Source organism: Microplitis mediator, chromosome 2 (assembly GCF_029852145.1).
Source record: "Microplitis mediator isolate UGA2020A chromosome 2, iyMicMedi2.1, whole genome shotgun sequence".
NCBI classification, from domain to species: domain Eukaryota; kingdom Metazoa; phylum Arthropoda; class Insecta; order Hymenoptera; family Braconidae; genus Microplitis; species Microplitis mediator.
Window position 1 is genome coordinate 25,547,021 of NC_079970.1, and position 14,528 is coordinate 25,561,548.

The 14,528-nt window shown below is 31.0% G+C and overlaps 1 protein-coding gene across 1 annotated transcript in view; it reads right to left on the minus strand.

Annotated features, from left to right (window-relative positions):
* Positions 1 to 6,513, minus strand: part of LOC130663509 (chondroitin sulfate proteoglycan 4) — a 28,227-nt gene extending 21,714 nt beyond the window's left edge. Inside the window, exons 1-3 of the mRNA XM_057462766.1 lie at positions 5,827 to 6,513; positions 3,725 to 4,855; positions 280 to 443 (exon numbers count right to left, since the gene is read on the minus strand). Coding sequence (XP_057318749.1) covers positions 280 to 443; positions 3,725 to 3,791 — 231 coding nt within the window. The 5' untranslated portion in view covers positions 3,792 to 4,855; positions 5,827 to 6,513. The remainder of the gene's footprint in view (positions 1 to 279; positions 444 to 3,724; positions 4,856 to 5,826) is intronic.
* Positions 6,514 to 14,528: the final 8,015 nt, after the last annotated feature.

Sequence of the window (14,528 nt, forward strand, 5' to 3'; positions counted from 1 at the left end):
GGACATTAAAAACGTCTATTTCGACGGCACCTCGTTTGAGCATTTCTTTTTACTTTTTTTTCGGTTTTTTTATTATTCTTTTTTGTTCTGCCTTTTTTTTTATCGTAATAAAAAGACTAGTGATGTGGGAAGCCTCGTCTAAAATGGAGGCCGAATCCCTGCGGCACTCGAACTAGTTGTAGTAGTGGGTATAGTTCTACTACTTCTACTAGTACTAGTTGAGTAGTAGAGTAGTAGACAATGGGATGTGAAAAAGAGTGAAAAAGACCGCACACAAACCTTTAGTCTTGCAGCTTCGAGCTTGATCAAACAGTAGTCCGTTTTTCCAGCTGCCAATAATAGGATTGCATCAGATAGATGTGTTCGGAAACGAAAACTTATGTTAGTACTGCCTTTGGCTTCTTGTACCGGAAAGTGGATGTAACTCGAACCATAAAATGATACTGCAATCAAATAAAAAAAATTTAATAAAAAGTAACGTGAGAAATAGATTTTTTACGCGGATTAACTGTTAATCTCGCTTGTAGGATTCATGTTTCAAAAATGATATTATCACTTTGTTCCTTTTTTTTTTTTCCATTTTTTGTTTCTTTTTGTTTTTTGTTGCGCGATCGTAAAATAATGGACCGTTCGGATACATGTATGTGTATAAACATAAAACTCTCGTGTATTCAATTACTCGGGAAAAAACAAAAATATTTATTTTACGAGTTTCCACCATTGACGATGACTATTATCCGAGTAATTCAATATCAATTTTGTCCATCCGAGTGAAACTAACAGCAAACATCAACTGCGACACAGTAAAAAAGTGAAAAGTGATAAAAAAAAATATATAATCTCGCGGATGATACACAAATGTGTAATACGTCATGATGATTTTAAATGCGGTTTATATTTAAAAGGCGTAAAACGAACACGAGAGAATAATTAATTGAGATTGAAAGCTATATCATGTGTCTTCTTATTGTATATATTTGTGTATACAAAAAGCTCCAGCCAGGGTGTGTATGTACGGTGTTGAAGCTGAAATACAAACGGTCGTTCTATATATTCATCGATAAATAAACTACCGCGAAACTCGAATGAGACAATCTAACAGTTGGAACACGAACTCAATAAATACATGCAGACATATATATATGTATATGTTGTATGATAGCAGTAAATGAAGAGACTACATGAATGAAACTTTTATGTTTTCATCCAATACATGGTTTAAAATTGAATTTAACATTGGGTTGAAAGGTACATTCCACAAATATCCATTTGTTTGTTCACATAGCAAACTCGCGTCTGTTTGAAGCTTTAAGCTTTTGAGCTTAGTGATGGTACTTTGCTTGGTTGCTTCTGTTATCCTAACAACAAGCTTCGACGCGGTGCACCAATATATATAACCCTGGAAAAGCTCAAGCTAATATCATTACTTTGTACAAAAATTTTCATAAGGAAAATTCTTTTAAGCCAGAAAATATAAACAACAAAGTCCTATTAATTTCTTACATCGTGTTCCCGAACAGAAATACCGATACAAGTCGCTCATGGGTTTTTTCTCTCCTTAGCTGTTTTTTTATCGACAGAATAAATTTTGTTTATATTTTCACTCTAGCGTTTTCTGCTTAATGATACTTTTTTTAAGCTGTTTTCATTATAATTTTTTTCCCGCTTTATTTTTAAAGCTAACAAAACTTGAACTACTTACAGCAAGAGCTATAAATCAATCTTGCTTTAATTTACTTTTTTATTATTTATTGTTATTATGCTTTTTTTATGGATTTCATTTTTTAATACAAAACTCTATTTACTTTAGCAATAAAACAACATAATAAAAGCTAATGCTTGACTTATAAATATTCAAATATTTATTGCTCTAATTTATATACACTATTATAATTTTATAAATTGACTTACGCAAACTTTTTTATATTAAAATACTTTTTTTACATTTTACACTTCCGACATTAAATATTTAAGATATTTTTTAACGTTCTATGAACCATTTTAAAAACATGGGGATTAAAGTATTTCCGTTGTGAAAATCTTTTTAGAAAAATAAACAAATAATTAAAAACTTTAAACTATTATACGGAAAAAAAATTATAGGAAGTTTTGCTATGCATTATGGGAATGGTTCCCATAATGGTATGGGAATAGTACCTATACTACTATAGGGATGGTTCCCATATATTATGGGAATTATTCCCATAATGATATGGGAAGCATTCCCATAATGGTATGGGAATCATTCCCATACTATTATGGGAATGTTTCCCATATTGGTATCGGAACTATTCCTATAATATTATGGGAACTATTCCCATAATGTTATGGGAACCATCCCTATAATATCATAAAATTTTTTTTTGCACAATAGTGTAGAAATTTCCAAAATTTGAATTTTCTTGAATGTTTTGTGCTGACAAAAAATTCTTGTTAAAAATTTTAATGTTTTTTTGCCAAATACGATTTTTTTTTTTCAATGTTTGAATTTTTGTTTTTATGTTTAATAATATTTCTGTGTATTGTAGAAGTGATTACCACGCTTCTTTAAATTAATTTATTCATAATAATATGGGAACCATTCCCATAATATTATAGGAATGGTTCCTATAATAGTATGGGAACTATTCCCATAATATTATGGGAATGATTTCCATAATGGTATACGAACCATTCCAATTGCATTATGGGAATCATTCCCATAATATTATGGGAATAGTTCCCATACTATTATAGGAACCATTCCCATAAATTATAGGAATCATTCCCATAATATTATGGGAATAGTTCCCATACTATTATAGGAACCATTCCCATAATATTATGGGAATGGTTCCTATAATATTATAGAAAGTATTCCTATAAATTATAGGAACCATTCCTATAATTATAGGAACCATTCCTATAGTTTTATGGGTATCATTCCCATAATTATAGGAACTATTCCTATAATTATGGGAAACATTCCTATAATTATAGGAACCGTTCCCATAATTTATGGTCGTAATTCCTATGATGGTATAGGAAAAAATTTCACAAAATTATGGGAACCGCTGCCATAATTTTCTTTCCGTGTACTCGCTACAATATTTTTTTTCGCGCAATTACAGAAGCGAATAATGATAATTATTATTATTATTATAAATGAAAGAAAAAAAAACCGCATTACTGCAAAACAGAGCTTAACATCCTATTCAACATAAATAATTATTTACAGAAAAAAAAAGTATATGATTCAAACAATACAGCAGTGTATAATTATAATAGTGTTTACGTGTAATCCGCTATATTATTAAAATTAACAAATTGTGAAGACGTTTTTTGCACAGTAAATATTTTTTTTCACTCCCTGACTCTATAATTGGCTGCTGCCTCTGGGATTTTATAATAAATTGAATAAATAAGATAACCAAATAAAAAAGTTTGCTCTGGAGAAAAATGAAGAAAATATTTTAGAATCGTCAGTATTATTAATGCCTGCGCTTCAATTGCATCATAAATTCCTTTCCATGTGAAAAAGAGAAAAAGAAAAGTTATGCATGAATTTATGTATAAAACATACGTATATTTATTATTTACAATCTCTCGTCACGTTTCGTCGAATAGTATAAGTGTAGGAGTGTAATGTATGGTAGAGTATCAACGGGACATAAGCAAGCAAAGTCGAAAAGACAGTACAGGGTAGATATCTACAGTGGCGTCCATTCATCTATCCATACGTTACCTTTTTCATCTGTCTGGCAGTAGCCCAAGAAGATGGCTGCTGCAGCCAGCAACATCAACAGTTCCATGTCGACAAAGTTTAGGCTTTTCCCTCCGGTGTCTCGGTTCGTTTCTTTCTCCGTGTTTTACTTTTTCTTATTTATCCTCCAACTCTGCCTCCGTCTCTGTCTCTATATATATAGATATTCCTTAAAAATTTTTTATATATTTAAAAAAAGAAGTGATTTTTTGTTATCCCAAGTTGCAAGCTCTTTTATTATCTCTTGTTTCCCCTGTTCTTTTCTTAGCGCGTGTATGGAAGTATAGTCTAGTCTGGTCTGGGTGATTTGAGATGCTGGGCTGGCTTGGCTGGTCCGCTATACAATATTCTTTTGCGTTACTGTTGTTGAGGATAAACGGGGCTAACCAAAGTGAACGAAAACCTAAAGCGGGATCGATCTCTACGTATACCAGCTCAGCGGCGTTATTTATGCGAGGCCATAAGTTACGTACTTTCGTGGCGTCATGTTTTTCGCGGCTTTTCCTTCTTCCCCGTGGCGGCTTTTACTGTGCTCCTTTGCTCAGCTATATACTATATATCTCCACCTCCGTAGTTTCTTCACCCTTTACTCTCTGCTGGTATAAATCTATATTCGTTTTTACTTTACTCGGTTTTTATTTTTTATTTTACTTGGATTTTTTTTCCCTCTTACACTTCTTATATACTTTTCTTATTCCTCTTTGCTTCTTTATACTTCTTTGGCTTTCACAGTATATAGCTTCGAGAATACCAATAGCGCGTTTCAAGTTAAACGGCTGAATCGCGTGAACGCTTGGCCGATTTCCTCGGAAAATCACAACGAAACTCTCTTGTACGTCATTTTATTTTATATAAATCACATTATCGGTATTTAAATTTCTTATGATTTTCCAATTATAATCTACCTTTTATATTATATACTATGTATATATAATTTATAATAGTATTTACATTATGTATATAAAGATTTGATTGTTTAAATTAATTGAATAATTTGATTTTGAATTAATTAATTACATAGACCGACTAGTCGGTATACTTGATAAATTTCGCAGTTAGTTAATTTTGTCTCTTATCACTGAATTATTTGACGTCGTCGATCTGTGCCAGTTTCTGTGAAATAAAAGAAAATTAACAGAATTTTATTTTATTCCCTTTTATTTTATATTTTATTTCTACTCTTTATTATTTCAGTCTTTTTTTCGTCTGCTTTGTCATCGAATTTTTTTTAACGTAATTACCGAGAGCCAGTATTTAGTTTGAATTTTAATTTTAGCTCTGATTTTTTTTTATTCTCTAGTTTCGATAAAAAATATGACGTTCATTTTATTATAAAAAAATTCGTTTTTTACTTTTTACTGTTTATATAACCGTGTAAAAATAAATTGATATGGATGTTATTTATTTAGCAAACATATAAATATATATATATATAGGAATTCATATTTTTTCGTTAAATGCACGATGGAGAAAAATAATATATGATGGAGAAAAATATCTGATAGATCTGAATAAAATTTCTGAGGCATGATTAATGTAATCTCGTTTTATTTGATCCCACGAGCGATGTGACCTTTGGGTGGTTATATTCACGAGTGGCCGTAGTAGCAGTGCCAGTACCCAGTAGTTTTACTAGTAGTTGCAGTAGTAGTTGAGTAAAAGCCTCGCAAAAACCATTTTACCAACTATATACTCTCTTTCTCTCCTTTTTAAGCGTCAAAAAGCATTCCAACAGTAGCTCGATCCAATTCACCATTTTACCGAGTGGGAAAATGAAACAATGCTCGGTTTTCTCCCTTTCAATTTACATTTCGAACTATTTGTTCTGCTTTTTTTATATTTTTTTCTATTCTTTTAATTTTTTTCATCCTTTTAATTATAAAAAAAAAACTAAATTCCACTCTTTTTTATTATCAAAATAAAAGGAAAAAAGACTGAAAGAAATACATCAAAACAAATCCCCCGGCTCTCAGGCAGTTTAAACCGTACAATTTGCAAACGAAAAAAAGTGAACAAATTTCTATTATGACTATTTCTTTTCAGTTATTTTAACAGTATAGAAAATAAAAAAAATATAATCGTACAATTTCGTGTCATCCAACCGTGAATATTGTAATTTTACGGCTGTCATTTTGCCTCGTTTAAATCAGCATCAAATGATAAAAACGGCCTTACGTCAGACATAAATTAGCATTAGAACGTATCGAACAAGAAGAAGAATAAGAATAAGAATAATAAGGTGAACAATAACAATAATATCTCGACGTGAGAGAAATGTTAAAGTATATAAAAGGATCGTAGGTAGTGATGACTAGATGACAAAGTACAAAAATCCATTCAGATTCAATCGTATCACTAAAATTGCATTGAATAATATAAACGCCGCTTTATCATTTCAACTATTATATGTACAAAGCACCTGCACTAGCTTTGTTCTCCATGACATTTTATTATTTTTTTTTTTAACTCGATCATTGAAACACATGGACACTTCACGGTTCCGAAATTTAAATTGCCAACGACAAAGGATCGCAAAACGAGTGACGGAAAAAAAAAACGTTTAATATTTAATATTCAATTAAAAATTTTTTAATCCCATTCACGTCAATCACGAAGTTTAATTTTTTATGACGGAGTTACTTTGAGTGTTGACTCTGATAAAAATCCACATCACAACAACACAAAAAAGCAGACACAAAAACGCACGTTATGCCGTGAATCGGTACTCTATGCGACTAGTCGCGTTCGAACGAGCGCTTTCGTCCGACAGTAGTGCGATGAGCTTTGCGCCGTCGCTCCAGAGGGTACAGAGCCACCAGCACCAGCGGCAGTCAGCATCCACAGCCTCATCTCCTCGTCTCCTCCAATCCTATACTTTTTTACTCTCGTCTCTACACCATACCATACTACCATAGCACACAACTCTGTTGTGTGTCTTGGCGAGCGATGATATGAAGCTGATGTGCCATGCGCACGAGCTTGGCTGAACGACCTGGTACACCGAGAAGCTCTGAGTGAAAGAGAGAGAGAGAGAGAGAGAGACAAAGAGACCCCAAAAGAGAGAGTATACTGTTGTCATTTATATATAGAGAAAGAGGGAGAGGAAGAGGGAAAAGGAGAGAGAAGGAAAAAGAGAATGAAAGTTGTGAGAGGAGTGAAGAGAAAGCAGAGTTAGGAGTTTAGAGTGTTAGCTACCCTGCCCCCCGTTTCGTCTCCTGCTGCCACATCCACATCTCGCGCCGCCGCGGCTCCACTGTGGCGGTGAGAGGTTTTTTTGTCATGTCCGTATACGCGACGGTTATACGTCCCCGAGCTGAGTAGATCTCTACTCTCCTGTACGGCTAAAAATGCATCGGACACTGACAAAATTCGGTAAATAAAAAAACACGAGATGAAAAAATGGTTAAACATAAAAAAACGAAACACCACGACAACTAAATAAATGAAGGAAATATAACGGTTACGGTAAAAAATCTGAAATAAATCATATCTCTTTTTAAGAAATGTTTTATTGCCTTTTCCCATTTCACTCGGGTACTTTAGTCATGAAGCGAGGAATTTATTTAAAATTAAAAGTACGGAAAAAGGTTTTAATTAAACCGGATCCTCTTAATTGATCTCTTTTTCCACTCCCTTGATACATATTATAACGGTATAGAGTTATATAGGTGTGGATATAAGATCGAATAGATCACATCAAGTGATTGAGTATGCGAATATATAAATTTAAAGTTAATGTATGTAAACGGCGAATGAAAGGCTGCCGGTGGTGGAGAGAATCGATCCCCGTTCCCCCGTAAAACCCATACTCTCACCCTTTTACGGATGAATCCGTAAGATTGCCTCCAGCTAAAGCCATTTTGCCTACCCCCCACCCCTATTTTATATCCTCAAGAGAACGATTAAACGGCGTGCTGGAAGAAAAACGTTTATAAATATTTTCCGGGACTCTGGCGAGCCCTCAACTCTATACCGTTATATACCATTCAAAAAAGATTCTCATCCTACTCTTAATATATATATATATATATATATATATATATATACATATACTTAAACCTCTGGTTCTCGGCTGGGGCTACTCACCGCGGCACGGGCTCTTTCTAACACAGCTGTCGCTCTTATTTTCTATCTGGCTTTCAACTCTATACTGCTGTACGTGCTTGACACTTTGCCCTGTTGTGTATTCATGTGTCTATATTTTATGTATATACGTACACTCAGATGTACATAAAAGATTTAAATGAGTGTGTGAGAGCCGCACCAGTGTGTGGTGAATTTGTTCAACCATCCAGCCTACCACGAAGGGAATTTTTAAATAACCGCGGACATTATACGCGAAACTACTTGTCTTATCCCCTTGCTCAATGGTTATTGTTGTACATCATCTTTATTTATGATGATGTGCTCGTACATCGAGAGGTTGTTGGCGTATAATCGATTTTATGTACACGTTAAACGAGCTTTATATTCGAAAATGAAAACCAACGAAATTTTATTTCGTGGCGTTCAATAGCCCGCGGCAGATTTAAAAATTTTTTTTTTCTAATTACGAAATATAATCGCTCGCATTAATTTCCGCTGTAACATCAGTTGTTTTTTTTTTTTACGTTATTGCAATTTTTATTCATTTGACTGACTTGCAAATATTTACCCTGAAATTAAACTGTTTTTTATGGGTATAAAACTTTAATAAGCGACATGATGGCTTGTTGGTCGTAAAAAAATAATTTGTTTTAATTTTCCTCCGTGAATTTTTAAGGAGGTTGTTAAATTTATCTTGAACAAATTTTTTTCTCGTCTGAGAAAATATCCGCAAGTCTTAGAGCAATTTCTGAAAGCTTTTATAATGATGTCTGTTATGTTTTTTTTTTTCACGTATGTCAGCATGTACTGCATCATTGTCTGGCTATTTTTTTTGGGATTAAAAAAGTGCCTCTCGAATTTCGTGTTGACAAAAATATTTTTTTAATTTACGAAAAACATAAATTCCGGGTTTAATCTAAAATTTAATTTTCAGTCGCGGGTAAAAATTAAAAAATAAATTTTTAAAATTGGTGTAAATTTATGCTGATTTGTAATAATGTAAAAAAATTTATTTTATTGTCGCTTTGCTTATTTTTTTTTTTTTTTTTTCATACAACGGAATTTTTACCTAGCAATCATATCAAATTGATATTCTACAAGCGTAATTGTATTGAATTCGATGGCTCGGTGAAAACCTTTAAGTTGGACAAGGAAACGTTCTCGAGGTTTCAATAAAATTCCTCATTTTCTCTTGAGGAAGACGACAACGAATATTGGTTCACGGCGATTGGAAGGAGCGATTGAATTGGAGCACCGCTTTCCACTTCGTTCCCATCCACTTTTACTCTACTCCATTTTATTTCGTATCGCGAATGTCGACTACCGGCTCTCGGTGTATTCACTCAAGACGGAAATCGACATCCCGAGCTCCTTGTACTTCTGCACACTTCTATACATATAACAAAAAAAAGTAGACATATAGCTCACATTTTTAATTGATTTCGTTTTATATAAAATGAGCAAAAAAATTTATTATGTGAAAATGAAAAAATAAAATTGCAATAAATCAAGAAAATGAAAGAGTAGGTACTTGACAGAAAGTTAAAGTCATTAATAGCATTTCCGAGAGTCCAACTTCCTAGTCATATTACGGGTTATAAAGGGACAAAATTCAAAATTTTACCATTCCTTTATTCTCCAATTCTATGAGCTCTCTTTTTACAATAATATTTTAACGTGCTTCCTGACCGAATTGTCCGGGAATCCGGAATATATGCAAATTAAAATCGTTCTACTTTCCACCATTACGCGCCCATCGTGGCGCCCCAACGACCTTTTCTCTCCTCTATAACGACCAACGGACACGTTATATACCAACAAAAATTTTCTCATGAAAACGCTGTAAAACAGATAAAAAAAAATGACATTTAATATCCAGATGATTCCTTTCCGGTCCTCTCCGCCGCCTGGATTCGATTATTTCAGATAGCAATTTATCCAATGGTTGTATCTCTATTTTTAGATTTAACGCATCACTTCTCATCATTTTAATTAAGTAATTACTCAGGGACTATACGAGCATCCACGATAAATACATTTTTTTATTTATATTATAGAAATTTTATTTTCCCATGATTGAAAATACTTTTTTCCTTTTGACAATTTTCACTCTGGGAGTTGATCATTTTTACAGAAAATGCCATTATCAAATTAGATACTTTTTTTACTCCAGTTGAAATAAATATTTTTTTTTTATTAATTCAATATCCATCGCAGGTTAATTATAATTACGTTTAGTCATAAAAAAAATTTCAAGACTTCCGAAAAATAATTTAAGATAAAAAAAAAAAACTTTATTTATATAAAATGAAAAAAAAAATTTCAAATAATTACAAAAATATTTAATTGCGATTTAACTTTTTTTCGAGTCATCATAATTTTAGGGGAACTTTATTCCAGTCGACCCTCCCCAAATAGTTTGAATTATCGATGTTATTTATTTTGCCAGCAATAACCATGTCTACAACATCATTATCAAGATCTACTATTAATCTTAAATAAAAAAGAAAAAATCATCTATCATAAATCATAAGAGACGAATTTTTAAAAATTAACCAACGTTCTTTGTACGAAACTGGTGTTTAAAAATAAACGTCTCCCCCGCATTGACGCTAATTATTAATACATATATCGAGTTATCGGGAACATAAATAATATTATTATCACAAAATCCGCGTGTCAGCATACACGCCAGCATTTAAAAAAATATTATTCTCTCTGGAAGCACATGTCCTGTTTTTACACACTTGGCAAACAATATCGGTTTTACATGATTGGACTAATTGCGCTACGACAAAAACTTTCTACTGTTGCATAACAAATAGTAAATATATCTCAATGTTTATATATTTACTCGCTGGAAATGCATTCACTGGCAATATGAACGTAAATAGTTTACTAGCAGAAAAAAAAAAAAACAAACAAAAACGAAAAAAAAGCTCATGTTAGTAAATTTATTGAAGCGTTATATTAATTGAAGCATAATATATACAATTTTTTTTTTACTGCATAATTTATCTTATAAACATTCGTAAAAAAATATTGCACTGCAGTTGCAATGAATATCTCAAAATTTTCCCAAAGGTGCTAAAGTAAAAATATAAAAAAACGTTTTATTGAGTTAGACTTTTTTAAAAAAAAATTATTTATAAATTCAAAAATATTTTAGCCGGTTTTTATTCTTTATATGCAGTACACATGTTTCGCGAGATATGAATATGAATGTTAATTTATTGTTACATTGACATTTATTATCAACACAATGGGAATTGTTTATTGTACATCATTTATTATTTTGACAAATCTACTTAATGGTTCACACGTTGAATTATATATTTTATCATTTGATGTAATCTACAAACACATATGTTACTTTCACAACATTTTACATGCATTAGATCTCACAGTTGTAATTAATTTTACAATTGTGCTCTCGATGGCGCCAAAATAATCATTTTAATTTCAAATGTGATGGAAATTTTTAGTAGATTTCATAGAAATCTATCTTTTGAATTTGTCCTCATGGTGGAATTTTCGAAGAATTTTGCTATAATCTATCATAATTCATCGAGCAGGTTCCAAAAATACCATTGGTTCAAAAGTTTATATATGTATATATATATAACGCGCCATGTTGCGACGATAGCGGCGACAATTTTTAACGGATCTTAATGAAACTTGGCACACTTATTCTATAAACGATTATCACGTTTAAGTTCGAAGATGAGCAAAATCGGTCAACTAGTTTAGAAATGGTAGACATTTGAAATTCAAAAAATTAAGAAAAATCCTACTTTTTCGGCTTTTTTCGTAAATAACTTTTTAATGGGTATATTTATCCTTATTATGTAAAAAGAACTTGATAGCTGATAGAAAAAGCTATATTTTCCTTTTTTTATTTTTTTGTTTTACGATAATTGCTCCACTTTTAATAAGGGTTCAAAGTCACATAATTGACTCATGTGTTATGGTGATAATGCCATTGTTTAAATCTTTAAAAATTTTTGATGGGTGATTATTAAATTATATATATGTAGAAATATACTTCCATTTCGGATGCCGAATGGCCTTTTTTTTTTTTTTGAATATAGAAAAAAAATCTGGACATCAGCTGATTCTGCAGGTCAATTCTAAAACTCTGCTGTCATCGAGCTCAAAAATTTTATTTATAGACTACAAAACGGTATAATTAAAAAAATACTCAAGTTTTCGAAAAATTGATTTTTCAAAAATTTCTATTGTTCAATTTGATGGAAAATTTGTAAGTTCAAAATTTTCGCTCACCCCCACAATTTTTATACCAAAACCCGGGGGTAATAATGTCCCTTAAAGCAGAATCTATTGATTCAAATTAAATATATTCATTTTTGAAAAAATTCAAAACACTCACGTAATTATAAAATTTCAAAATAATTTTCCAGGAATTAAAAATTTTAATATGTAATTAAGAACTAAATTTTTATTGTGTTTACTACAAATTTCCCTGTCATAGAAAGTAAAGAACTCAATACTGACTCGACTATTGTGAATGAAAATAATTAATAACTAGTTGCTCATAAAATACTTAATTGTGGCGTAAAAGAATTCAATGGAAGGTTTACATCCATGTTGGGTGAATACAGAAATATAATTATTGACTGCACAATAATAATCTGCCCTACAATTACCATTCCAAGTTCCCACACTCTGTATTTCGTTAAGTGCAATATAATTATCAATGCTTTCAAATTCACCAATAGCTTTTGTTATATTTTGAATAGCGCGGCAACCAGCAATGAGCATAACATTTATTCCATGATACTTTAAGTATTTTTGTAATTAATTTTTTATACTTTTTGTTTACTCGTCGTCAGTATAAACAGAAAAACTCGATCGACTAAAAAGGCGGTAATATAAAATTATGTTTATTTTAAATTAAACTGAATATTATTCATATTTACAAAACTGATTTTTGAGATAAAAAATTTATCTGGCATTGAAACAGATTCCAATTAATAAAAACGCTTTTACCTTTGACATTTTTTTTTTACAACAAAAATTTTCATTTATCGAAATACACTCGGACAGTTTGTAGCCGACGCATTAATTAATTAAATTAATTCCATGTGCGCATCGCTTAAAATAAAAATATAAAAGCGGTTAGAGTTAAAATTTTAAATTAAATTTTGTTGGTATTTTAAAGTACAATTACCACAATTTTGTTAACTTTCAAACTTTTTACTTCGAAAACAATTGTAATTAATATTTATCAAATTATCTTGATAATGAACTTATCAAATTTAAGAAAATTTCGTTTTTTTTTTCTATTGATTTTACGCGTCAGTGAGTTTGCGATTTTAAATAGAGTAGTTAATTTTTTTTTACAGTTAATATCTTTTAAAAGAGTTAAAAATAACGTCAGGCGCTATGAAGTGTAATCTAGTTTACTAAATGTAATTGACTAAAAATTAAAATCTTCATCATGAAATAAAGTTAACAAAACTTAATTTTTTAATGGTTTCCAACTTTTTTTTTAACCAACTTAAAAAATAATAATAAATTAGTCATTGATTTTAAAAAAATTCATTTATTTTTTAATCTGTTTACCAGTAAACAAATTAAATTCAAAGATCGCTTTAGTGGATGATGAAAAAAAAAATTTATTTTAAAATAACATATGGTTCAGATATACATATTTATATCCACATATATAGTGTGGGGGGGAGATAAATTCGCGGCGAGAACGAAATTAAAGAACCGCCGATTTATTGGACGGTCGCTTATTGGAATTACTGTAAAGATAAATTATTAATTAAAAAAAAAAATCCATTCCTCAAAATTTTGTTCTCAAAAATCACGACACAAAAATATTTGTACTATCAAAAATTTTTAAGTAGTGGCAGTAAATTTCAGTCAGCCATTGATAAGAAAACAGAAAAATTACTTTTATCTAACAATGGAAAAATAAACTCGAGATAATTTACCATCGTCTAATACAAATTCATTAATTTTTTTTTATTTTTTAATTCATAGTCGATTTATTTGATAATTCCGTTGGTAATTAAATAAAAAAATTATTATCATTATTTACAAATTTTTATATTGACACTTTTCAAAGTGTAATTAATAATCAACTTACGTAATCCCTCATCTAATTTTCCGGGAAAAAAATTTCTATCAAGTAGTAACTGTAAATTTTCGTCAGCCTCAGATGATTAAAAAGCTCTGCAGTTTATCTGACGACGTGAAGAACAGTCAGTACTCTACCGATAACTTATCATCGCACTACATTTCAAAACTTCTTCTTTCTTCTATCAAACAAATAAATAAATCATCCCCCAAAATCAATCAGTCAAATTTTTCCAATAATTATTTCCCATCCAAGCCACCAATTACTCAATTTCCCGTAAAAAAATTAACTTCTTAACTCCGAAAATCATAATACAAAAAATTTCCAATAGTAAAAAAAAATAATTGTCAATTCTGATTACTTCCAGATTGTCAAGAAGCTCAATGGAAAAATCTAATGAGTATTGAAAAATGTCAAGAAAATTTCTCAAGACAAATTTTCCAATAGACGAGGAAATCAATGCTGAGATGAATCTCTCAACATAATAATTATCAGAGCAATTACAGTCAATCGAGTGTGCACATTACCATATCTCCTCAATCTCTCACTCCAATTCATCTGTAAGTAAGAGACTATAACTACTACATGTGT